The sequence below is a fragment of the Aulostomus chinensis genome, chromosome 23, assembly GCF_037954235.1.
Source record: "Aulostomus chinensis isolate RoL2024-O1b breed Wild chromosome 23, RoL_Achi_v1.0, whole genome shotgun sequence".
NCBI lineage: Eukaryota > Metazoa > Chordata > Actinopteri > Syngnathiformes > Aulostomidae > Aulostomus > Aulostomus chinensis.
In genome coordinates, this window is record NC_141342.1 from 22,763,713 (window position 1) to 22,789,532 (window position 25,820).

The window sequence follows — 25,820 nt, forward strand, 5'->3', positions numbered from 1 at the left end:
GGCTCTTCAAGAGCCGACGGAGCATTATCAGGTCAGTCAGATGACATCCTGGCCCTGAGTCAGGCGAGACATGACCTTCGTCTGGACATTTGAAATGAGACCAGGAAGATGTGCAAAGAGTTTATTGGCAGATGGACAGAGGAAGGTTTAATGTGGTCGACAATTTCAAGAGGGTTCCACAGAGAGCAAAGACTTGTTCCACCATCAGAACACCTCAAACCAACATGACGGAGGAACAAAGGTGAACATAAATCATCACTCACGCCACAACCCATCAATCACCACGTAGATTAACTGATAATCACCGCTTGGCTCCACGTGTCCGCCTCTACCACCACTAGGACCCCTGGAGATGGGCTCGCCACGACCTGTCACGCAGGTCCAATATGAAGCCGTACAAAAGGCATCTACATTCATGTCAGCGAGTCCGGAGACAGAACTGGGATACGGAGCAAGTTCGCATTGTGGAGGCAGATTTCACGAGGCTTGCTCCCACCGCTGAACCTGGCTGCGGCTGCCATCTGTTTCTGGGCCCAAAAAGTTAATACAAAATCGTTCAAATATTGACGAGCAAGAACCAAGCAGCTGCTGCAACTGGTCAGACATGAACAGACATTAGAGGGCGCTGTTCCAGGTTGGGTCAGAAGGTGCAGCTGATAGTTTCTCAAAAACATGTTTGTTCAGCCACATTTTCTGATGGTTCTGGACTATAATCATAGAAATGACCTCCCTATTATGATGTGGTGCTTGTTTACTGGTGTGATGGCGTCCCAGCTTGTTCCTCTATACAGCATTCTGGCGTCTTAGAAACGGATTAACTGTGGTCATCAGCCTGGACTCAGCAACAAGCACCTGTTAATTTGATGCACATCGTTGCTCTGTCTGCTAGCTGCAGCTGCTTGGCGGTACTGGTTCTAGCTTCATATTGGGCCGATAGTCTGTATTAATCCCGAAACCCAGTTTAAAAACCTGGAATGATCCTGACGCATCCAGAACATCAACGTAGCTGCAGGAGCGCTGCTACCGGGCTGCTAGCAGTTCTACCACAATCAACATTTGTCTTCATGTCTACGACTAATAAAGCAACGAAGAGACGAGGCGGGCCGAAGGTCGCCCGCCTTCCAAAACCAACTACTGAAGCGTCTAAATGCTAAATGAAAGGCTCCTCCCTCTCTAATCTACATTGCCCTGGAAATAATTGCTCCCCATTTCTTTTAGTCCCATGATTTGTATGGTATGATGACATCACACCTGGTCCAATCAATCACCAATCATCATCTACAAAATTAATCATCTTCTGATTTGGACTTGTTACTGTGTTCTTGAGAAGTGTTCAGTCTTGTCCAGTAGAAGCATCACAATCGCCTCCCGGCAGTGTTTCCTCCCTCTCTCTTGGCGGTGGCGGCAGCGTTCTGGCGGTCCTCGGCCATCTGCACCAGCTCATTGACGGTGTACAGCAGGCTGTAGCCGTGCTTCCTCAGCAGCCGCTGGTTGAGCTGGCGGTCTCTGAAGCCCATCTCTAGCAGCATCGCCATCATGGACGGGTCCTGCCGGGCAGCTGGGTCAATACCTCGCTGGGGGGGGGGGATGATATATGCTTCAACAGCCATCTGATGCTGCATGGGCGTCATCCACCGCCCACATGTGACATACCTGTACAGTGCAGTTTGGTCCGGTGAAGAGAGCCTTGTACGCAGACGCTGCCACAGAAAGAGCTCCTTTGACAAATCCTTCGGTGATGGTTCCCCTGGAACAAAGACAAGCACGACGTCACGGAACACGCAACAGGAAACCAGGCGTTCACTGAGATTATGATTGCAGAGGCAGCAGTGGGTCACCTGGGCTGCAGCGCCTCGCCAGGTCTAGGGGTGTAAGTCTCAAAGGCACTGGACACTGAGCCAGCAGATCTGGACAGACCTGACGATACTAGATAAGACACACACACACACAATGAATCAACTCCCTACAATGAGTACTTTAAGATCGTATCATCTGGAGGATAAGACTCACAGTTCAGGTGGACCCTGGGTGGGTGGGGCTCCAAGTTGCCAGGGCCCACAGGACCTTCCGCCAGGTACAGGGCCTCCGACCTGAAACAGAAGCAGAGTGAACACCTCATGCTGCAGCTCTGGCGTCACTCATAACCCCAAGAAATCAAAAATCCAGAATTAAACTGACCAGTAAAGATCGTGAGTGACAGTTTCAGTGTCTCCGCCTACTCGCAGCTTCTCTTTATTTACATTGGCCAGTATGTGTGACAGCTGGTCTTAAAGGTATTAATCCCGCCCCTTCTAACAGTGGTGAGCACACAATTCTCAGAATCAGAAGCAGAATACTTTATTGATCCCCGTGGGGAAACTGAGTCAGTTCTAGTTGCTCAGTGCTGCTGCTGCAGCCTCCAAACTTGGTGCTCATCAGCCTCCAGAAAAGGTCTAGGTGGACCAAGAGACTTGACAGGTTCAGGCTGACTGGACCTGTTGGTGCTGCTACCTCAGTGACATGACTCGCTGCTTCCAGCTTAATATTACTACCATTACTCTCAAAAACAAACAGAATCAACGATACTGTCTACTTTGGTGGGTGTAGCCCGAAACAGAGCAGGCTCCGCCTCCTCAGCCTACCTGGGTGAGTAGAGGGTTGGTGGTGGCAGCAGGGGTTCTGGCAGACATGGAGGTGGCAGCACTTCAGGCGTGAGTGTCATGGCATCCAGGGTTAGCGAAGCACAGAGCATCTGGTTCCCACTACTGAGAGCAGGAGGGGCGAAGGAGGACATCGCCTGTCTTTGTGGAGTTGCCCCACCCACCTCAGAAGTGTCAGGCTGTTCTGCCTCCGGATTGACTGAGGTTGTGGTGACAGTGGCGTCAGGCCGTGACATAGCGCAACTGTACAGTGACTCCCCCAGAGGACGGCTGGTGTCAAAGCAGTCTGGGAGGACGATGATGTAATCGTCACAGGAGGACGCTGAGGACGTCTGGCTGCTGACCTGAGACAGAAGGGGAGAGACTTCTATGACACGTCAACGAAGCCTGCCAATCAGGATGATCTTGTCTAGGCTGCTGTGCCTGAAATAGCGGTCTGGTACTGGACCGCTCACAAACAAAGACACAACAATGGTTATTGAGACCAAAACAAATTCTTTAATAATTCCGGTTTAAGGCTCTAACAGGAAGTGCTCTTCTGACCTCGTCCCATTCTTGCCCTCTGGCCCCGCCCTCTCTCGCCTCCTGAAGGTGGTCCAGCATGGCGACCTCCTCATCCTCAGTGTCAGGATGGGAATTGACCCGCGGAGTTTCCTTCTCTGCATCAAAGGAAGAAAGACCACTATCATGAGTATGTAAATATGGGGGCGGAGCTACATGTCTTAAAGAACCCGGTCAATAAACACATGAAGGAGAAATGAAGACGCGAATGAAGACTTCAAAGATGCAGTTGCCCCCCTACCTGTTAGCTGCGTCTCCTCTGAGGTGGTGGTGTTGATACCTGTGTTGGGAGGCGGAACTGAATTCTCCCCTCCAGTGATGTCATTTCCTTCTTGTGTCGGTTTGACGGCCTCCGCTGGCCTGTGCGACATGACTGAAGACAACATGAGTTCCTGACAATGAGCAACCGTCATATTTAGACTGGGATGGTATAAAGATCAGAGGAGTCACGGTGGCTCACCCTCTGGTCTGTGGCCACTGGGCTGGGCCCTGCGTGGGGGTCTGTGGTCAGGGGCCTCTTCCAAGGTGAGTGAGCGGATGACAGTCTCACAGAGGAACTGAGCTCCACTGAGCTCCTCATCCACCAATACCGCCTCCACCCGCTCCATCTCCTGCTTTAGCTTCAGGCCTGAACACAAAGCTGCTGCTAACAACTGCACACAAACAATCAGACGTCCCACCTCACACTTTCATCACACTTGGACTGATTAAGAACACACCCAATTTCGGAGAAAGTTTCTTATCAGCCATCATCCCAGGAGCTGAGACCCAGGCTAGTTAGCTTAGCACAGTGACTGGTAGTGGGTGGGAAGTGTTAGCGTAGCTCCGTCTCTGCCTGCATTCATATCAGGAGGGTTGTGTAACCTTGGTGATGAACACCAGTTTAACATGAGGAGACGTTGTAGTGGTAGAATCAGACACGTAGCCGGAACTACTTTCCTGACTGGGTGCAGTGATTTGACGCAGCACCTCCAAAGCTCCACTGGAACTTGGGTCAACAGAACCAAAGGTTTATGGAGGACTAGAAGAGCGACTGCTGCTACTGATGATGAGGAGGAGGAGGATTCCTGCTGGACACACCAGCATCCTGGACCTGAGCTAGCTGATGCTAACACTTCCACCCACTACCAGCCATTGGGCTAAGCTAACTAGCCTGGACCTGAGCTAGCTGATGCTAACACTTCCCAACCACTACCAGCCACTGGGCTAAGCTAACTAGACTGGACCTGAGCCGGCTGATGCTAACACTTCCCACCTACTACCAGCCATTGGGCTAAGCTAACTAGCCTGGACCTGAGCTAGCTGATGCTAACACTTCCCACCTACTACCAGCCATTGGGCTAAGCTAACTAGCCTGGACCTGAGCTGGCTGATGCTAACACTTCTCACCCACTACCAGCCATTGGGCTAAGCTAACCAGCCTGGATCTGAGCCAGCTGATAGCAACACTTCTCACCCACTACCAGTCATTGGGCTAAGCTAACCACCATCCTGGACCGGAGCTAGCTGATGCTTACACTTCCCACCCAGTGCCAGCCATTGTGCTAAGCTAACTAGCCTGGGTCTTCGCTCCCTGGAGGAGGGGCTCTGTCTTCTGGTCTTGTTCTGAGGATAATGGACAATTACAAACTTTGCATGTGGTCCTTTAATATACACACCCTTGGAAAACATCTTACCTAACAGCTGTCTGACCCCTGTGACCTCTGCCTCTTCTTTCATCTTCAGCCCTGGTGCATCATGGGGCAGAGGTGAGATGCAGGGTGTCAAATCTGTCATATCAATTACATCAAAAACAAACAAACAAATATAATATCTCGGAATACTTCTAACAGGATGAACAAAATGATTTTCTCTACAAAGTTTTGAGACACTAGATGCAGGGTGCCACTGTCTCTTCGCTTGTCCCAACAAACAGTACTTACCTGCAGGCGTATTGTTGGGAACCTTCTCCAACTCCTGCACGATATTTATATCAAGTAACTCAAACGACAGAAGGTCCTGAAACACAGAAGACAAGCAGGAGGATTGCGTCCAACCTTCATCATTACCACCACATATGATGTCTTACTGTGGCAAACAAAGTTCTACCCACATCAACGTTCATGTTCTTTCCACCAGATTATTTCATGTATGTAGTCAAGTATTTTATTCCAGATTGAGTCAATGAAGCCCCAGATGAGATGAGTTCAGACCGTCAAACCACAACTCTACTGCCATCGAAGACATCACTCATACACAAGGTTCTGTTCTTGAGAGGTGTGGAGTTACCTGTGCAGTCAGCAGGTCAACAGAGGGGAAGAGGAAGTCCTGTTGGCTGCCATCAACAGACAAGCCACTGTCCCTCTCATCCACTGTCCTCCACTGAAGATACAAGAGGAAGATGGACAGGGAGGTTTAGATGTTTGTCTGCTGGAATTCTAACTTCTGAGAGGCAGCCTGAACTCTGTTCCTAGGGACCATCCACCTGGGACACCGATTGAAAGTAGCCTTTGGCTACAATCTTTGCTTGTTTATTCATGCATGTATTTATTTTCCGGAGGAGGACAGAGCACATTAATGACCACTCATATGTAAATATATCAGATTGGAGCCACAGATTCACTTCCATCCGTCGTCCCTTGGCAGGTTGGTGTTGCACAGTAAGTCAAAGATGCACATAGGAACATAGCTGCTTACAGCTGTTAACAAAAACAGCTCAACTATAAAATAGAAGAGTGTGAGCTGGGGGTGGCGGCCATCAGAGTACAGGTGAAGGGAACGTGCTTGATAAAATTATCATCATTATTATTTTTGCTCTTGATCCAGTCAAGACAGAATCAAGTGCTGGTGGACCTGAGCCTCTCTTCCACACTGTGCTCTCCATGTCCCTGTTGTGACGTTCAAGAACCGGCAGCCTTCTTCTCTAACAAAAAAGGACTAAAGTGAGTCCCTGATGACTTACCAGCCGCCTGCTCAGCTCTAGAGTGTTGTGGCTGTTGCCCAGGTCGACCACAATGCTGCACCAGACACGTGGGCCGAACTGACACCCACAGTGCGCCAGCCGCCAGTGTGAGGTGTACATTCCCTCCATCATAGGGGCGACGAACGGCACACTGACCACACCCACTTGTCCAGGAAGCAGCGAAGGGACCGGCACCTCCCTCCTGTCCTCTGACGCCAGGCCGAGGTTTCCCCACATGAATACCAGCTGGTCTCACACACACACACACACACACACACACACACACACACGCGCGCGCACACACACACACACACACACGCGCACAAAATAGGAGTACACATACAAAAAAGACAAAAGCATGCAACCAATTCACAAAACAGAAAGAAATACATGCGCTCCAGACGACACACACATGCTGTCACGCTAATGTGGACGTCAACAACATGAATCAGCCGCTCAGACAGAAAAGACTTAAGTAGCATCGTCTCAGGCTGGTCAGAATCTTAACTGTTGTTAGTGGGTAACAGGTAGTTGAGAAGGGGGAGGGGCTCAGAGTGAAGAAGGGGCGTGTCCTCTTTGCGAATGGAAGGGTACCTTAGTCTCTGAGGTCCAGCTGATTGTGCCCGAGTTCCTCATCTTCCAGTATTTGATGAACTTGGTGCCAGGCTCCAGGCGTGTGCCGTCAGGCAGATTTTCATCCAGAAACAAGGCAGCCATAGTGGGTAGCAGGGCCGCCAGCGAGCCCCCGGGACCCCTGGTTTACAGGGTACAGAGCAGCGTTGAGAACAGCCCTGGCTTCTCATAACACCCCCCTCTCTGTTCTCTACGAATCAAAAAAGCAGGAGCCCAGATTTTTGCAGCTCAAAAGCATTTTTCTTAGGAAATCTATGAAGCAGCAGCAGCAGCAGCGGCAGCAGCAGCAGTTTGACAGTGAGGTAGTTCCAACATTCTCCACCACCAGCAGCCAGCGACACTCACACAGACTAGATTACAAAGAGGCCACATTTGATTCTTTTCTTGGAAAAAAAAAATGGCATCCATGCTGGCTCTGAGGCACCAGCACTGGTGGACACCCTCCCAAGGTGGCGCTTACTCTGGACTGGAGGCCGGGGGTTCAGGGGCAGGGGTGGGGCCTGGGGCTGGACCTGAGGCTGTGTCTGAGGCAGCGATTGGGGGCTGGGCGGGGGCCTGAGTGGAGGCGGATGCTGTGTTTGTCAGGTTGGCTCTGCCAGAGGTGGAGGGCCCGCTCCACTGGAGGCCCCTCTTCTCCAGCCGCAGCTTCTTCTTGATCTCCTTCACCTCGGCTCGCAGCTGCCGGCGCTCAGCTTTGAGGCGCTGCCGCTCCGCCTTGCGCACCGTCCGGTCTCCTCGCCTCAGGAACCTGGTTTAGAACGGTGTAAGGAACGTGTGTGAATACCAGGAGTTGATTTTCCGGAAATACAACATTCATCATTCTTCATCCTGCTCTCTTTGATTCTTCAGCCTCATTCAAACATAACCCTTTACCCAGAAATGTTCCTGGAAGGAGTCGTGTGTAATTGAGAGCCAGGTTGTCTGTTTCTGCTGAGTCTGCACTGACGAATTCCAATGACTGGACAATGGAAACAGGAGTGCGACTGGGAGGGGCCGACCATGGCTCTCCGCAGGAAGGCCCCACCCCCTAAATGCAATTTCCTGCATGTTTGTATGTGCAGGGTTCCCACTCTTTCCCTGAAATTATTTTCCAGGACATTTTCAGCAGCTACAGAGACGAGTCCTGACGTCAGACACTACTACATTTCTGTCCCCTCACACTTTGGAAGGGTTCTTTTCTACAGTTGGAACTTGCATTTCTCCAGATTGTTTCCATGTTTGTTACTCACACATTTGATGTGCAGTCTATGGCTATAATTTATCTATGAAAAATAATTGTGACAAATGTATCATAGAATACTGCAAACACCCCCAGATCACTTCATGAGCATGTCAAAGGAGAGGAACAATCTTCAACTGGGCACCAACTCTTCTCTCTGACCTTTTCTCCTGCACTTCCTCTAAAAATATGCGTATATTTTCAATCATCTCTGAAATCTGAGAACCGCTGCATCTCACTCCGCACAGCCGACTTAGTAATGACACATCCACTAACTGCGCTCATGTGATTGGCAGGTAGCGTCATGTGGGCGCTGCGCCGACGAGAGGCAGAGAAGCACTGGGCTCAGAAAAAGGTGACAACAGACATGCACGCGTGTAGCTTTTAAGCCTTTAGCATTCGCTCACAAGGCAGGGGGAGGACTAAATATGCTCCAGGAAATATGAACTGGTTCCAGGACATTTGTCCTTTTTTGTCATTTTCCATGAGTGGAAAACTGGTCAATCGGTTTTCCAGGACGCGTGGGAACCCCCATGTAGTAGCACAGAAGAGAATCAGAGTGGTTGTGGGTGGATCCAGTAAAGATGCAAAACCTGGTTCTATTAGGGACACTTATTAATATATTGCTATTTACTGTCTACATTTACAACTAAGCGCTGTCATGACCTTGCTAGCACCTTCATCACAACATGCCATTTCAGGCGTGTGGGTTGCTGAATATGGCAGTGGAGCGTACCAACCAAAACCATCCACCAATAACAAGGTTGTTGCAATGTTGTTCCAGTAAACCAGAATATGTGTGAACAGGTGCTAGCCAGGAATGTTCTGGAACACAAGAGTGAATGAGCAGATGCCCAGCGGTGCTGGAAGGTAGGCTTTTATGTGTGAGAAAGCGCGGCGAGTACTGCTGCAGGGACCATGTGATCTGGTGGGTGTGGCTCACCTTATCTCTCCAGACATGCCATGCTCTGGGATGGAGAGCGGCGTCTTGGTTCTCACCAGATTGTGGCTGGGGTCGTGGCTGTGCCGGCACATCTCACACAGGATGCAGGAGGGACAGACACTGGCCAAGAGACGAGGACAGACAAAAACCATGATAAGGAACTTTCTTCTTGAACAAAGCGTGAGTACGCCGCCCCCCCCCCCCCCCCCCCCCCCAAGTAGCTTCCTCAAGCCTACCTGCACTTGTACGCCCCTTCGGACGTCAGTTTGTTGCAGCTGCTGCAGTTTGGCGTGTAGCCCAGTGATCCGTTTGAGGTGGAGGGGCCTGGCCTGGGCCCCACAGGACCCCCGCTGGCCTCGGGGGGGCCATCAGGAGATTTGTGGGTGCAGCACTGGCCAGAGAAGTCGCTGCACATCCTCTCCACCACCTCCTTCACCACCTCATCCTTAAACTGGTACAAGGAACCCAGTTAGCAGCAGTTCACAGCTACCTCCAACCCCACGACAGTAATACCACTGTTACCTTCTCCATGTATGACCGGAACCACATGGGGGGGGGCTCGTCCTCTGGTTTGTTCCCCTTGCTGTCTTTGACAGTCACCTGGATGGAGACAGAGCAGACACAGCACCATGGATACCAGCACTGACTTTGGTACCAGTTTGCTGGTTTCTGACTAACACAGATCTCATTTTCTTGCAGGTGTTGTTTTACTGGTAAATGTTCTTGCATTCATCTGAGCGTCCATGTTGGTGTGTGTGTGAGTGTGTGTATCTTCAAACAGGTGTGGTCAAGCACCAGTGGTTGGTGCCACAGGTTGATTCATTCCTATCTTGCTGCAACACAACATGTTAGTGTTGCTGACCAGCAAAACCCAGGTCTGGAGTCAGCAGCGGCGGTTTGTCTGCCGGTTACCGAGTCACTATTCCAACTCACACACAAAAGAACACACATTCCAACGTGAACATGACGATTGTGAGGTTCATAATCACAAGTTCCAAACAGACGACACCACTTCAATCATTGTTTGACAGAACTCCTGAATGAACTGGAATAACCCCCAAAGGTGACTGGTTTCCACACCGTTGGCCGTCTAAATACAAGCACATATCAGTGGGAGGGAGGCTCCTTACAGCTTCTCGCTCTGGGGTGACCTGCGTGCCCTTGTCCACCGTTTTGACCCGGGACGGGTAGGGCGGAGCAGGTCGCAGGTCTCCTTTCAGCTCCTTGACCTCTGTCTTCAGTGGGCCGCCGCAGGCTTGACCTTTCATCTTGTAGACATTCATATGGAGCTGGTTGCCCTGCTTCTCTGCACTCTGGAACACAAACACCACGAATCAACTGTCTACTTGTGGTCAGCTCTTTCTTATTCATGCACAGCTTTGCTGGGTTTCTTGTCTGTGTGTGTTGCTGCCGCTGTGCCATGACACAGAACTGACAGATATCAAATCCATATCATTCATACTTTACACACATTGAAATGGTAGGATAGTCTCACGTAAAAATGAGACTGTTGTGTTATTCATATGCTGTACTGTCCACCACTCCATCCATCTATCCTCCAGTTATCCATCCATTTTCTATAAACCTTATCCTGTTAAGGGTCGTGGGGGGTGGAGCCTATCCCAGCTGACATTGGCTGAGAGGCGGGGTTCACCCTGGACGGGTCACCAGTCCATCACAGGGCCATCAGGAGCAATCAGGGCTGTGGTATCTTGCTCAAGAATTCTTGGACATGGTCAACGGGGGAAGCGGGGATCGAACCAGCGACCCTTCGGTTACTAGACAGCCACTCTACCTCTGATCTGCTGCACTGCTGAGTGGTCACACACTCATGTTTAACTGGACACTCACTCAAGTCTGCACTACATTGGGTACCTTGCACCAATTGTGTTTTTGCACTGCTCATATTATCTCTTTGCACAGGTGTGTATATTTTCTATTGTATATACTGTATTTTCTATTATTTATGTTTATGTTATGTCTATGTTTCTTCTGCTCATTCCATGAGTGACACCAACTGCCGGAATCAAATTCCTTGTATGTTGTGAACATACTTGGCCAATAAAACTCATTCTGATTCTGATCTGAGCCATGCCGCCCCCATGTGGTGTACTGTATATATTATAATTCATATAAATTGCAAATGATGAATCCTACAGACAATCTGCAGGTACTGAACATCATCAGGTTGCTGGCTTTTCGAATGAAAGCTGGGGTATAATATTTCCTCTGTGTGTGTGTGTGTGTGTGTGTGTGTGTGTGTGTGTGTGTGTGTGTGTCCATCAGCATCATCTCAGTACCTTGATGGCTTCTTCATACTCATCTGAAATGAAACAAAACAACTGTTTCATGCAGCCTTCATCTCTGTTTAATATCAAATCTAAGCAACATGAGACAAATACAACAATGTAAACAACTACTGCATCAAGTAACTCACCTTGACTGTTGATGCAAATCTGTAATGAAGAGGAGAAGAATGAATACACGCACTCCAGCAAGCTTCCAGGACAATAACACAACGACAGTCACCCTCTCACCTCTTCATTGTCCTCATCAAAGTACTTCACTTGAAAATGGTTGATTCCGAATGACGCTTTGATCTGAAAGATGAAGACTGGAGCTTCAACACGCAGCAACAACACTGACAAACATCCGCTGAGGTCGTGAGAGTTACAGCTGCAGATAGTTTAGCTTTAGAACACACAAAAATGCGCTTCTTTAGCTCAAATGTTAACACACACTCTCTCTCTGCTTCATATAAACGCGTAAGTGGACGAACAGCGAGTGTCCGTGCCGAGGCCACATCTGGGCCTCTTCTCCGCCAAACTGCGACAGCGGTTAGCAGAGCTGCTCGGCTACGAGCTAGCAGCTAGCGGCTATCAGCTCACCCAGGCTTCCACCGACTCCCACTCCAGCTTGTCCAGATCTTGGGCCAGAAACCTCTTCACGTTCCCCCGGAAGTTGACTTTGATAGTGACGGGGAGTCCCATGTTCACGTAGCCGCTCTCATGTGCGGTGCCGCCGGTGCAATGATCCTGCTGCCCTCGGCCGTCTTCTCTTGTTTACATCGTCAGCTGCGTCGAGAAAAAAATACGATGACGTTTAGCGCATGCGCTCTGCAAACACCGCGCTGGTCGCACGCTGACGACGTCATTTTCAAGCTCACAAGTGTGGCTGGCAGACAGTAAGCCACACGTTCGTTCATTAGAGAATTTCATGTTGGGACGATCTTTCTGCGCCTACCCGACAGCAGAAGATGTCTTCACTCCTAAAGGTGGACAATGACATTAAAACCAAGGTACGGCTCCGCCCCCTCAACCTCGCCTTGCCTTAGATGACGTAGTTGTTGCTATTTGTTTGCTAGCGTGTTAGCCGCCTGCTGTAGCATCATTGGAGCGAAGATAAGGCCGAACCGCCGGCGGCTAGCCGCCGGCTTTCCCGCCGGTTACAACACACCTGTCTAGCCTCTCAGCAGGTGCTGCGACCAGGTCAGAACGATGACGTAATGTACTGAGGTGATGATGCTGAGTTGTGACTAAACATATGTTAGGATTGGAGCACATGCACCGTCGAAGGCCAGGCTAGCGAGTTAGCTTCTTGACAAGCTGCCGCCTCCGGAGTTTAAACACTCATCAGTGACATGAAGCCTGCAAGTCAACATGTCACTATGTCAACATGTCACTATGTCAACATGCTCATGTCAGACTCTCGTGTCTCTCCAGGTTGATGCTTTCAGGGAACGAATCACTGCAGAGGTAAGAGGTGTTCCCTCCGAGCCCCCAGTTGCCCCTCCAGCCACTAACAAGTCTCCGTGTCTTTCAGGCGGAGGATCTAGTCGCCACTTTTTTCCCCAAGAAGTTGCTGGAGCTCGATCACTTCCTGAAGGTCAGTCACGTGTCTGTGTGGTGCGTTGATCTGAGACGTGTTGATCAGTGTGCAGCTTTACTCACGGTCGTTGTCAGCACTTCAGTCTGGAAACCTTTAATGATGAGTCCAGCTCTGGTGCCTCCAGCTCTGGTGCCTCCAGCTCTGGTTCCTCCAGCTCTGGTTCCTCCAGCTCTGGTACCTCCAGCTCTGGTACCTCCAGCTCTGGTTCCTCCAGCTCTGGTACCTCCAGCTCTGGTTCCTCCAGCTCTGGTACCTCCAGCTCTGGTTCCTCCAGCTCTGGTACCTCCAGCTTCTTCTATCAACTGATCCTGATAGCTTTTGTTCTGTTACTGCTGGTTCTGTCAGCTTGTTCTTTGTGCTCTGGTTCTACCTGCTGGTCCAGAACATTGACATGGCTGGTGTCAGTGTTTCTCCAGCTCCTCTCATCTCAAACTCCAAACTCCTCTCTCACATTGATACAGAACCACAGTTGAGTCATACACTACATTACCCACAATCCTAACAGGTTAAATGATGGGTTCTCCACTGAGGGGGTGGCAGGTTCCCCGGCAGCGGTGTCTGTCACGGTCACCTTGCTGTTTTCCAGGATCCGATCCTGAACATCTTGGAGCTGAAGGAGATCCACTCAGAGATCAACCTGACGGTGCCAGACCCCATTCTGCTGTCCAACCTCCATGATGGACTGGACACAGTGAGTCTGCTTGTTGCAACATCTGTCTGCTCCTGGGAGGGGGGGGTATGGTGCCTGATCAGGTTTGATCTGTCCACAGCAAAATGCCAAGAAGAGGAAGCTGGAGGACGACAGCGGCGAGGACATGGGTGAGTAGAAGGACGAGGAGTGGTCCTGGCGTGTTCGTGATATACAAACTGTCGGTGGTGGCTGCAGCTCCGCCCATTCCAAGACTGTTTACAGACAGGAAACCTGCTGGTGAACTACTGATGTGTCCGTCCTCTGTCCTCCAGTGACTGGCACCAAGGTCTTCGTCATGCCTGGCGGTATGATGAAGAGCAACGCCAACCTCGTGGATCTTATTGAAAAGGTCAAACCAGAAATCAGGACGCTCATCGAGAAATGTAACACGGTAAGTCCCGCCCCTCTGCTCACAGTCTTCAGATGTGTAACATTTCTATCTGAGGAGGCCGCCACTGCCGCCACATTCTCAACTGTGAGGATTGGACAGGTATCAATGTTGGGTGAAAGGAGAAGGCGTGGCCTCTGCCTGTGGCACATTCAACATTTATGCCGCCACTCCAGACGAAGCACTGATGTCATAATGTCCCTCCATTCGGGGAGCCAATCATATCCAAGACACTTGGCGTGTTTGGAGATGGTTGACCTGGGTGAGGAGGTGTTACTGCCCCTCAAGCCTGATAGTTCTTCGCTGGTTGTCATGGCGTGGTAACCACAGGCCTCGTGGCGTTACAGTTCCCCACTGTCATTCCCTAAATGTTGTTAAATGTTCATTGGCTCCATTCAACCGCCATTGTTTGAAGGACACAAAGAAACACGGTATACGCGGTATAGAAGCTCCACCTCCACCTCCAGCTAGCATGTGAGCCGCCATATTGAGCGGTGGCATCTCCTTTATGATTATCAGATGATTGATGCACAGAAGTCATCGTCATAGAAACAAAACACTTATTTGCCTCTCGGCACAAACACGCCAGCACAGTTTTTCAGGCAGAATAACTGAAAGTCCAGTGAGTAACGGCGTGGGTTGATGGTGGCGTGGCGTGTGTCTCCTGTGCAGGTGAAGATGTGGGTGCAGCTGCTCATCCCCAGGATAGAGGACGGCAACAACTTTGGCGTGTCGATCCAGGAGGAGACGGTGGCTGAACTGAGGACAGTGGAAGGAGAGGCAGCGTCCTACCTGGACCAGATATCCAGGTTAGTGGACAGTGATGAGGGGATCTGATCACATGCCCATGTATGGAGGCGGAGCCAGTAAACCTCAGCCGGACCAAAGTGGCGTTCGCCACGCTGAGGCTGGAACGTGACGAAGGCTCTCGGTGATATCGCCGACCAATAAGGAGCAGCATCAACCCTGAAGGCAGGAAGTGTCTTTGCTTCACTCTGGTCTGTCCTCTGTTCTAGATACTACATCACACGAGCCAAGCTGGTCTCCAAAATAGCCAAATATCCTCATGTGGTAAGTTGTTGTTACCATGCGTCTCCATGATGAACACGTGAATGAGTGAAATCAGTACCACTTTATTACACGTGTAGGAAAACCTCTGGATCCCTCAGGGTGGCGCTAGAGTCCGAAGCAGCCAAAGATCCTCTTAGATCCAGAGATTAATGCTCTGCTCTCGTTTGTCCTGGGAGGGATCGTAGAAGCTCTCGCGTCCATGTGCAGATATTCCACTAACAGCTGCCACTCACAGATCTCGTTGTTCCGAGAGGAACCAAACTGAAAAACTCAGGTGGAACATTAACATCATGGTGTCTCTGACATTAAGGAGACTGGAGAGCACAAACAGGTCGGAGCCCTCCAACAAAGACCAACGACAGCAAAGCAAATATTGGTGGATTCTTCTCAACCCTTCAGTTGGTGGCTTGCTCAAGTCTTTCTGAAACGGACCCTCACAAGCTAACCTTAGCATGCTAACATTAGCATGCTAACCTGTCTCAGTGAGTAATTTCTCTTCTGTCAGGAGGATTATCGGCGTACAGTGACAGAGATCGACGAGAAGGAATACATCAGTCTGAAGATCATAGTGTCGGAGCTCAGAAATCAATACGTATGTCCTCGTTGCCCCGGTAACCATCTAACTAACCATGAGACACACCCATGCTGACCACATTCATCCTGTGCGTCTCCCCAGGTGACGTTACATGATATGATCCTGAAGAACATCGAGAAGATCAAGAGGCCTCGCAGCAGTAACACCGACGCTCTCTACTGAAGCCCCGCCCCCTCGCCATGCCTGAGCAGTGCTAGCCTGGACTAGACATTCACCACTTCAACACAATCACATCAGCCGTAGATGGACGCCACGCACCCCTTTGTTTTAATTGTAAAATATTTTTCTTGTTTTAAAGCTCATCGTGGAGAACATCATAGATGAAGCCTTCTGTATTTTTTAATTTTAATTAAAAGTTTTGTCTTCAGATCACGTGACTGCTTGGGTAACCTTTGTTCTTGCAGACGCGACGGCGTCCGGAGGAACCAGAACGCTCATTTCTTGCTCTTTGAATGTTTTATATGGCGAGATTTAGAGGTTGAGTGTTGAGCAGGTTTCAGCCATCAAAGCTGCTCTGGATTCGAGTGAATAAATGATTCTCTATTTTTGATCAACAATCTGATAGAAGCTTGTTATTTTCATTGATTACTTTAGCCAACTACTGAACATTGAAGCTCTACAGGATCATTGACCATCATCCACCTGTAGGTGTCACCGTGGCAACTGTCAGGTGACAGAAAGCAACCAGAGAACCTGCATGAATGGCTGATAACATTAATTCATGCAGTGTTGAAGCCAGTTCTGAATAAACTGGTACATTCAGAATATTTTTATCACGTAAAACGATGTTAAATCAAAATAATACAATAATGAGGTAAAAACAACTGCAAAAAGATGAGTCGTAACGATGAAAGGAGACATTTGGGAGCTCATTTCTGACAACCAGTGTGTACTACGCTCCACCAGTACTACGCTCCACCAGTACTACGCTCCACCAGCATGTACTACGCTCCACCAGTACTACGCTCCACCAGTACTACGCTCCACCAGCATGTACTACGCTCCACCAGTACTACGCTCCACCAGTACTACGCTCCACCAGCATGTACTATGCTCCACCAGTACTACGCTCCACCAGTACTACGCTCCACCAGTGCTACGCTCCACCAGTACTACGCTCCACCAGTACTACGCTCCACCAGCATGTACTATGCTCCACCAGTACTACGCTCCACCAATACTAGCTCCACCAGTGCTACGCTCCACCAGTACTACGCTCCACCAATACTAGCTCCACCAGTACTACGCTCCACCAGTGCTACGCTCCACCAGTACTACGCTCCACCAGCATGTACTATGCTCCACCAGTACTACGCTCCACCAATACTAGCTCCACCAGTGCTACGCTCCACCAGTGCTACGCTCCACCAATACTAGCTCCACCAGTACTACGCTCCACCAATACTAGCTCCACCAGTACTACGCTCCACCAGTGCTACGCTCCACCAATACTAGCTCCACCAGTACTACGCTCCACCAATACTAGCTCCACCAATACTAGCTCCACCAGTGCTACGCTCCACCAATACTAGCTCCACCAGTACTACGCTCCACCAATACTAGCTCCACCAGTGCTACGCTCCACCAATACTAGCTCCACCAGTGCTACGCTCCACCAGTACTACACTCCACCAGTGCTACGCTCCACCAATACTAGCTCCACCAGTACTACGCTCCACCAGTGCTACGCTCCACCAGTGCTACGCTCCACCAGTGCTACGCTCCACCAATACTAGCTCCACCAGTACTAGCTCCACCAGTACTAGCTCCACCAGTGCTACGCTCCACCAATACTAGCTCCACTAGTACTACGCTCCACCATTACTAGCCCCACCAGTACTAGCTCCACCAGTGCTACGCTCCACCAGTACTACGCTCCACCAATACTAGCTCCACCAGTACTAGCTCCACCAGTACTACGCTCCACCAGTACTAGCTCCACCAATACTATGCTCCACCACTGTGTACTACGCTCCACCAGTGCTATGTTCCACCAGTACTACGCTCCACCAGCATGTACTATGCTCCACCAGTACTACGCTCCACCAGTGCTACGCTCCACCAATACTAGCTCCACCAGTACTACGCTCCACCAGTGCTACGCTCCACCAGTACTACGCTCCACCAGCATGTACTATGCTCCACCAGTACTACGCTCCACCAATACTAGCTCCACCAGTGCTACGCTCCACCAGTGCTACGCTCCACCAATACTAGCTCCACCAGTACTACGCTCCACCAATACTAGCTCCACCAGTACTACGCTCCACCAGTGCTACGCTCCACCAGTACTACGCTCCACCAGTGCTACGCTCCACCAATACTAGCTCCACCAGTACTACGCTCCACCAATACTAGCTCCACCAATACTAGCTCCACCAGTGCTACGCTCCACCAGTACTACGCTCCACCAGTGCTACGCTCCACCAATACTAGCTCCACCAGTACTACGCTCCACCAATACTAGCTCCACCAGTGCTACGCTCCACCAATACTAGCTCCACCAGTGCTACGCTCCACCAGTACTACACTCCACCAGTGCTACGCTCCACCAATACTAGCTCCACCAGTACTACGCTCCACCAGTGCTACGCTCCACCAATACTAGCTCCACCAGTGCTACGCTCCACCAGTGCTACGCTCCACCAATACTAGCTCCACCAGTACTAGCTCCACCAGTGCTACGCTCCACCAATACTAGCTCCACTAGTACTACGCTCCACCATTACTAGCCCCACCAGTACTAGCTCCACCAGTGCTACGCTCCACCAGTACTACGCGCCACCAATACTAGCTCCACCAGTACTAGCTCCACCAGTACTACGCTCCACCAGTACTAGCTCCACCAATACTATGCTCCACCACTGTGTACTACGCTCCACCAGTGCTATGTTCCACCAGTACTACGCTCCACCAGCATGTACTATGCTCCACCAGTACTACGCTCCACCAGTGCTACGCTCCACCAATACTAGCTCCACCAGTACTAGCTCCACCAGTGCTACGCTCCACCAATACTAGCTCCACCAGTGCTACGCTCCACCAGTGCTACGCTCCACCAATACTAGCTCCACCAGTACTAGCTCCACCAGTACTAGCTCCACCAGTGCTGCGCTCCACCAATACTAGCTCCACTAGTACTACGCTCCACCATTACTAGCCCCACCAGTACTAGCTCCACCAGTACTACGCTCCACCAGTACTAGCTCCACCAATACTATGCTCCACCACTGTGTACTACGCTCCACCAGTGCTATGTTCCACCAGTACTACGCTCCACCAGCATGTACTATGCTCCACCAGTACTACGCTCCACCAGTGCTACGCTCCACCAGTACTACGCTCCACCAGTGCTACGCTCCACCAATACTAGCTCCACCAGTACTAGCTCCACCAGTGCTACGCTCCACCAGTGCTACGCTCCACCAGTGCTACGCTCCACCAGCATGTACTATGCTCCACCAGTACTACGCTCCACCAGTGCTACGCTCCACCAATACTAGCTCCACCAGTGCTACGCTCCACCAGTGCTACGCTCCACCAATACTAGCTCCACCAGTACTACGCTCCACCATTACTAGCTCCACCAGTACTAGCTCCACCAGTGCTACGCTCCACCAGTGCTACGCTCCACCAGTACTATGCTCCACCAGTACTACGCTTCACCAGTATTACGAGATACCCCAGTATCAATACATTGCTGCAGCAAGTTTTCATATATAACATCAAAATTTTCCTTACATTTGTTGTGCTCTGAAAGTATTGGTAAGAGTCCACAATCTGCAGCTCCTCAACCTGGAGGACCCGGGTCCTCCTGTGGTCCACCACCACCTCCCTAGTCCTGGTGATGTTGAGAGATAGATAGATAGATAGTTGGATGAATGGATGGATGGATGAATGGATGGATAGATAGATGGATAAAGAGAGATAGATAGATGGATGTATAGATGGATGGATGGATGAATAGATAGATAGATAGATAGATAGATAGATAGATAGATAGATAGATAGATAGATGAAAGATGGATGGATAGAAAGATAGATAGATGGATAGAGATAGATAGATGATAGATAGACGGATGGATAGATGAATAGATAGATAGACAGATGGATAGATAGATAGATGGATGGATAGATAGATAGATGGATGGATAGACGGATGGATAGATGGATAGATGGATGGATAGATAGATAGATGGATAGATAGACGGATGATAGATGGATAGATAGATAGATGGATAGATAGACGGATGATAGATGGATGATAGATAGACAGATGGATGGATGATAGATAGATGGATTGATAGATGGATGTATAGATAGATTGATGGATAGAGGGATGGATGATAGATAGAGGGATAGATAGATAGATGGAGGGATAGATAGATAGATGGATGGATAGATAGATAGATGGATGGATAGACGGATGGATAGATGGATAGATAGATAGATAGATGGATAGATAGACGGATGATAGATGGATAGATAGATAGATGGATAGATAGACGGATGATAGATGGATGATAGATAGACAGATGGATGGATGATAGATAGATGGATTGATAGATGGATGTATAGATAGATTGATGGATAGAGGGATGGATGATAGATAGAGGGATAGATAGATAGATGGAGGGATAGATAGATAGATGGATAGATAGAGGGATAGATAGATGGATGGATGGATGGATAGATAGAGGGATGGATGTATAGATAGATAGATAGATGGATGATAGAGGGATGGATAGATGGATGGATGGATAGATAGATAGATAGATGTATAGAGGGATGGATGGACGGATAGATAGAGGGATGGATGGATGGATAGATAGAGGGATAGATAGATAGATGGAGGGATGGATGGATGGATAGATAGAGGGATGGATGGATGGATAGATAGAGGGATAGATAGATAGATGGAGGGATAGATAGATAGATGGATAGATAGAGGGATAGATGGATGGATAGATAGAGGGATAGATAGATAGATGGAGGGATAGATAGATAGATGGACAGATAGAGGGATGGATGTATAGATAGATAGATGGATGATAGAGGGATGGATGGATGGATAGATAGAGGGATAGATAGATAGATGGAGGGATAGATAGATAGATGGAGGGATGGATGGACGGATCGATAGAGGGATGGATGGATGGATAGATAGAGGGATAGATAGATAGATGGAGGGATAGATAGATAGATGGATAGATAGAGGGATAGATGGATGGATAGATAGAGGGATAGATAGATAGATGGAGGGATAGATAGATAGATGGACAGATAGAGGGATGGATGTATAGATAGATAGATAGATAGATGGATGATAGAGGGATGGATGGATGGATAGATAGAGGGATAGATAGATGGAGGGATAGATAGATAGATGGACAGATAGAGGGATGGATGTATAGATAGATAGATAGATAGATGGATGATAGAGGGATGGATAGATGGATGGATGGATAGATAGATAGATAGATAGATAGAGGGATGGATGGATGGATAGATGGATAGATAGATGGATAGATAGATAGATAGATAGAGGGATGGATGGATGGATAGATGGATAGATAGATAGATAGATAGATAGAGGGATGGATGGATGGATAGATGGATAGATAGATAGATAGATAGAGGGATGGATGGATAGATAGATAGATAGATAGATAGAGGGATGGATGGATGGATAGATGGATAGATAGATAGATGGAGGGATGGATGGATGGATAGATAGAGGGATAGAGGGGGGCTGCTTGCCGAAACTGCTGATGGACAGAGGGAGGGGGGGAGGCAGAACCCCCAGCAGAGGAGTGGATGGCGCCATGGTGGATGGGAGCCCAGTTTACTCTTCAGGTCTTTTTGAGCAGCCCTGAGACCCTGAGATCTTTGGCCATGAAAGCGCTCTTCTTCCTGTTGAGAAGACCTCTGATGTGTGTTCCTTTTGTGATGGAACAGTGTGGTCCTCACAAGATCTAAGTGGAGAGAGACCTCCATGTCATCTTCCAGGTCTCCTTCAAAGAAACTCCAGTCAGTGACATTAAGTGCCTCCTCTGTCTGTAGACCAGACCTCAGTGGTCCTGGTGTTGACCGCCTGCTGTTCCACCATCAGTCTGTAGATGGTGATAAGGTATATTGATCTGACTCACCCAGGGGAGGGAATGAAGAAGTGTTGTATGCTTCTTTCACCTTGGCTTTCAGGTAATGAAAGTGCATCCACTCCATAACTCATGGTTGTAACTTTGAAAATGTTTGTCTTCAGTTTTTTAGCTCATAATTCAGGCTTTTCCATCATAGTTTTCTTGCCGTTACTTGTAAAACTGATCTCAGTGCGTGAAAACAGAGCAAGACTGAAGATGCTGCTGCTCTATCAGCACTGGCTGAATGGGATCTGCTCATTGTTAATGAGAACGTAAACATGACCTGTCATCTGCTCTGGAGCCCCGCCCCCTCACCATTCTCAGTCTATATGGAGCAGCACCTCGGATAAGGTCACATGTCCACAACGCTGATGAAGCCATAATCTGGGTCTTTTCCAACAGGTTCAACTCAGCAAGGTTTTATAAAGAACAGGATGACTGTTGTCATAGTAACTTACTGAACTAACTACTTACTGAGAACTAACTACTTACTGAACTAACTACATAGTAGATAGTAACTTACTTACTTACATACTTACTTACTACTTACATAGTAGTAACTTACTGAACTAACTACTTACTGAAAATAAAAAGATGCCATGGGGACCTTTGGTCTGATTCTAACCACACTGATCACCGTCTCCGCTGTCGATGCTCACACCACAAATAAGACCAGCTAGCTGGTTGGTGAGCTAACATCAGTCATACTTCTGCTAATGTTAGGAGTTCATTCTGGAATCTTTCAGTCCTCATTAACTATTGAAGTCAGAATGACATCATGGAGGAGGAGGCGCGTCATCCTTCTGACCTCTGAACATGAAGATTCAGCTTCTCCCAGAGAACACGTTCTGACCCTTGAACCTCAATGATGGCGGTGTGACGGGAGCGTGCGCGAGTTAATCTTTAATTCTTGTTCCTGATGAGGAATTTTAACTGTATCATTGAGACACTGTCAGAAAACTTGTGAAAGAAGCACTCCTTTCAAAACCTCTTTCTTGTCAATCACAAAGTCTTGTTGTATCTCCTCCCCTTGCTAATCCAGCGGAGAGCCACTGGCACCGCCACTGTTGGGATTAATGCTGCAGCAGCACTCTTAGTAAAAGACAGGAAGTAGAAAGTCATGTGATTTCCAGAAGAAAATGTCCAAACGTTCAGCAGCTGCAGCAGCAATAAAGAGACAGTCACACATCCTGCTCTGAACACAGCGCTCGTTCTCCTGGTCTCGGTGTAGAGGGGCGAGTGGAGACCCAGGCCCAAGCCAAACAGGGTGCCCATGTTCCTCAGGAGGCTGGCGAAGGGCGTCGTGTCCAGGTGGACCCACTCAGGCCTCACACACCAGCGCTGGGCTTTCTCCAGGGTCCACAGCAGGTCCACACCCAGAACCTTGAGCAGGACGTAGAAGCCCACCGCCAAGGAGGTGAGGAAGAGGGTGGTGTAGAAGTACGTTCTCATGCTGGCGCTGTAGATCCACGTGGCCTTGGAAACCACCTCTGCTACCAACACACCTGACAATGATAGACGCCTGCTGATCCATCGTTATGGTGAGCGGTGTTCATGATCACAAAGAATGTACCAGGACTGATCTATTTGTTGAGACTGACCTGAGAAAACCCCAGCTATGACCTGGTGAGGGAAGTGAGCTGCCATGTAGACCCTGGACAGGCAGACCAGCAGCTCAAGTAGAACCATGAGAACCCACAGCGCGGCGTGCAGGAGTCTGATGCAGAGTCCACACATGAGATCAGGAGAACCTCTTGGTTTTATAGATGTGAATGTATGACTCACTTGAAGAGGAGTGGAGGACACTGTTTCTCAGCTGCGATGGTGAGAAGCACCGTCATCATCACGCACCAGCCACCCGCCGCCCCCATGGCGTGACCTGATGGACTTCCTGCAGGGAACAGTTGAGCCAGTTAACCACACTTCTTTTCCAGACTTTCTCAGGTTGCACCACGGCAACGCAGGGTGCAGGTAATCTTTGATGTCTTCTAGTAAATTACTAAAAACTAAATAATAGTATGCAGCCAACATTTATGTCATTTCCTCTACCGCTTCCGTGTTCTCCGCTATGCCAAATCTGAGCAGCCACATCAGTCAAAAATTGAAGGTGACACACCTACGTTTAGGGTTAGTCTGTTATTATCCATTGTCCCCAGAACCGGGCAGCTCTACGGAGCTGAGACCCAGGCTAGTTAGCTTAGCACAGTGACTGGTAGTGGGTGGGAAGTGTTAGCGTAGCTCCGTCTCTGCCTGCATTAATATCAGGAGGGTTGTGTAACCTTGGTGATGAATACCAGTTTAACATGAGGAGACGTTGTAGTGGTAGAATCAGACACGTAGCCGGAACTACTTTCCTGACTGGGTGCAGTGATTTGACGCAGCACCTCCAAAGCTCCACTGGAACTTGGGTCAACAGAACCAAAGGTTTGTTGAGGACTAGAAGAGCGACTGCTGCTACTGATGATGTGGAGGAGGATTCCTGCTGGACACACCAGCATCCTGGACCTGAGCTAGCTGATGCTAACACTTCCCACCCACTACCAGCCACTGGGCTAAGCTAACTAGCCTGGGTCTCATCTCCCAAGAGGAGGTCTCGGTCTTCTCATTTTCTCTGGGGACGATGAACAATAAGAAACTTTCCCCAAAAGTTGGCGACTTCCTTGAAGACTTGCTTGTGGCAATACATTGCTGCAGCAAGTTTTCATATATAACATCAAAATTTTCCTTCCATTTGTTGTGCTCTGAAAGGGTCAGCTGTCCCCACTGCATTCCTAACACCATCGTCTGAATGTTGTCCCTGATGGGTTAAACAGCCTCAACAGAGACAAACACTGAATACAGACGGCGAGCAGCTGTCATCACCTCGTCACATGTAAGTTCGAGTTCTGCATGTGTTAGTTGGAACAGACTTTACTTCTCCAGAAAATGGAACAATCCAGAAAACCAAGTTAGGACCACAAGCTCCTCTGGTGGTCTATGAACGTACCCGGTCCTGTTTCACATGTGATGGGAAACTGCTTCAGTGCTGGGGCTGGATCCGGTTTGTAGAACAGGGTCTCATGGACCCACCAGTATGGTCTCTCCCCAAAGAGAACCCTGCCACAGAGAGACCAAGAAACTAGCAGCTCCGTCTTCTTTACCTGTACTGTCGAATCCTGGTGTGGACAGATGACCATTTCAGGACCAGGTTGAGCCAGTCTCCTATCACCGCCACCCAGATGAGTCTAAGCCCGGCATCCTTCTGCAGGTAGAACCAGATTGGGAACCAGCAAAAAAAGGTGAAATGCAGGTCGGCTACGCTGGAGGCCAGGCAGAACCAGCTCTCATAATGGCTGTATCGGGTCTGCAGGTGGACCGCCAGCTCAACCCCCCAGCTATGGAGAAGATCCATGGTATCAGGACGCCTTCAGTCTCAGCATGAGGTGCCTGATCGGTCTTTTCTGTCTGTGCTCCCTGCTGGACTTCGGCCCAGGCCAACAGGTTTGTTTGTCTTCGGGACAACAGGTTCCTTCACCTCTACACCCCCGAGGCTGCTTGCCAGAACCCTTCAGCTGCCAGCACGGACCCATTCTTAGAATCTGGCTCTCCATGTTTATTTTGGCTCCAACTGTCCCTCCCAGGTTCCCTCCAATGTTCCCTTCTCTTCATGTGTGGAATGATGTTCTTACCTGAAACATGTCCATGTCCATGGGACCTCAGAAATGGGGGACCCTCGTCAGGTCAGAACCTCTGACTCCAGGACCAGAGTAAGGGGTCAGGCCCAGAGGTCCAGATCTCAGAGGACTGGGTTTTGCTGTGTCAGCAGGATTATATTAAAAACCATGAGGCTAATTTTCACCAAACTTGGTGGAGGGGCGGAGCCTGGGCCAAGGGAGGACCCTTTACCTTTTCTGAGAGATAAATCATAGTGCCCTCTAGTGGTTAGAGGAAGTGATACTTAGATTAAATTGCAGTATTAGTATGAATATCAACAGACTCACCTCACTCTCACTCTCGCCATGTAATGCACACACACACACGCACACACACACGCACACACACACGCACACACACACTCGATGAAGGAATTTGTTGTCCGAGTGAGTTCTGGTTCTCCTGTGTTATCAGTGAT

At 49.3% G+C, this 25,820-nt stretch overlaps 3 protein-coding genes across 5 annotated transcripts; 1 reads left to right on the forward strand and 2 right to left on the reverse strand.

The window, feature by feature from the left end:
• Window positions 1-90: 90 nt before the first annotated feature.
• Window positions 91-12,031, reverse strand: nbr1a (NBR1 autophagy cargo receptor a). Of its 3 annotated transcripts, none has more exons than XM_086194927.1 (22): window positions 11,825-12,031; window positions 11,474-11,536; window positions 11,374-11,392; window positions 11,237-11,259; window positions 10,067-10,249; window positions 9,459-9,536; window positions 9,173-9,387; window positions 8,937-9,056; window positions 7,235-7,522; window positions 6,736-6,895; window positions 6,142-6,387; window positions 5,469-5,561; window positions 5,123-5,198; window positions 4,877-4,927; window positions 3,661-3,828; window positions 3,442-3,573; window positions 3,183-3,298; window positions 2,622-2,983; window positions 2,011-2,090; window positions 1,839-1,926; window positions 1,654-1,747; window positions 91-1,574 (listed from the first exon to the last, which is right to left on the reverse strand). In XM_086194927.1, the coding sequence occupies exons 1-22, from the start codon at window positions 11,924-11,926 to the stop codon at window positions 1,356-1,358; spliced, it is 2,976 nt and encodes a 991-aa protein (XP_086051053.1). In that variant the 5' UTR covers window positions 11,927-12,031; the 3' UTR covers window positions 91-1,355. The 3 variants fall into 3 exon arrangements, with proteins under 3 accessions (XP_086051053.1, XP_086051052.1, XP_086051051.1); XM_086194926.1 differs by having other exon boundaries at window positions 91-1,547; window positions 4,877-4,969; XM_086194925.1 differs by having other exon boundaries at window positions 4,877-4,969.
• Window positions 12,032-12,079: 48 nt separating this feature from the next.
• On the forward strand, window positions 12,080-15,938 carry psme3 (proteasome activator subunit 3). The gene is made up of 10 exons (XM_086194928.1): window positions 12,080-12,234; window positions 12,659-12,691; window positions 12,759-12,821; window positions 13,411-13,515; window positions 13,595-13,643; window positions 13,788-13,906; window positions 14,576-14,712; window positions 14,920-14,974; window positions 15,480-15,566; window positions 15,651-15,938. Exons 1-10 carry the CDS (start codon window positions 12,193-12,195, stop codon window positions 15,729-15,731), a joined length of 771 nt encoding a protein of 256 aa, XP_086051054.1. The 5' UTR covers window positions 12,080-12,192; the 3' UTR covers window positions 15,732-15,938.
• A 6,099-nt stretch (window positions 15,939-22,037) lies between these two features.
• On the reverse strand, window positions 22,038-25,340 carry LOC147240132 (glucose-6-phosphatase catalytic subunit 1-like). Its single transcript, XM_086195645.1, has 5 exons — window positions 24,883-25,340; window positions 24,696-24,805; window positions 23,495-23,600; window positions 23,311-23,426; window positions 22,038-23,214 (listed from the first exon to the last, which is right to left on the reverse strand). Exons 1-5 carry the CDS (start codon window positions 25,098-25,100, stop codon window positions 22,712-22,714), a joined length of 1,053 nt encoding a protein of 350 aa, XP_086051771.1. The 5' UTR covers window positions 25,101-25,340; the 3' UTR covers window positions 22,038-22,711.
• Window positions 25,341-25,820: the final 480 nt, after the last annotated feature.

Excerpts from the sequence above, each read along its gene's own strand:
- nbr1a (XM_086194925.1), bottom strand. The coding sequence starts at position 11,926 with ATGGGACTCCCCGTCACTATCAAAGTCAACTTCCGGGGGAACGTGAAG. Across the intron at positions 5,562-6,141 it reads TAGAGCTGAGCAGGCGGCTG|TGGAGGACAGTGGATGAGAG; the intron begins GTAAGTCATCAG and ends TTGTATCTTCAG. Across the intron at positions 4,970-5,122 it reads TCCCAACAATACGCCTGCAG|ATTTGACACCCTGCATCTCA; the intron begins GTAAGTACTGTT and ends TTGATATGACAG.
- psme3 (XM_086194928.1), top strand. The coding sequence starts at position 12,193 with ATGTCTTCACTCCTAAAGGTGGACAATGACATTAAAACCAAG. Across the intron at positions 12,822-13,410 it reads AGCTCGATCACTTCCTGAAG|GATCCGATCCTGAACATCTT; the intron begins GTCAGTCACGTG and ends GCTGTTTTCCAG. Across the intron at positions 14,713-14,919 it reads TACCTGGACCAGATATCCAG|ATACTACATCACACGAGCCA; the intron begins GTTAGTGGACAG and ends CCTCTGTTCTAG.
- LOC147240132 (XM_086195645.1), bottom strand. The coding sequence starts at position 25,100 with ATGGATCTTCTCCATAGCTGGGGGGTTGAGCTGGCGGTCCACCTGCAG. Across the intron at positions 23,601-24,695 it reads CACATGTGAAACAGGACCGG|GAAGTCCATCAGGTCACGCC; the intron begins GTACGTTCATAG and ends TGTTCCCTGCAG. Across the intron at positions 23,215-23,310 it reads CATAGCTGGGGTTTTCTCAG|GTGTGTTGGTAGCAGAGGTG; the intron begins GTCAGTCTCAAC and ends TATCATTGTCAG.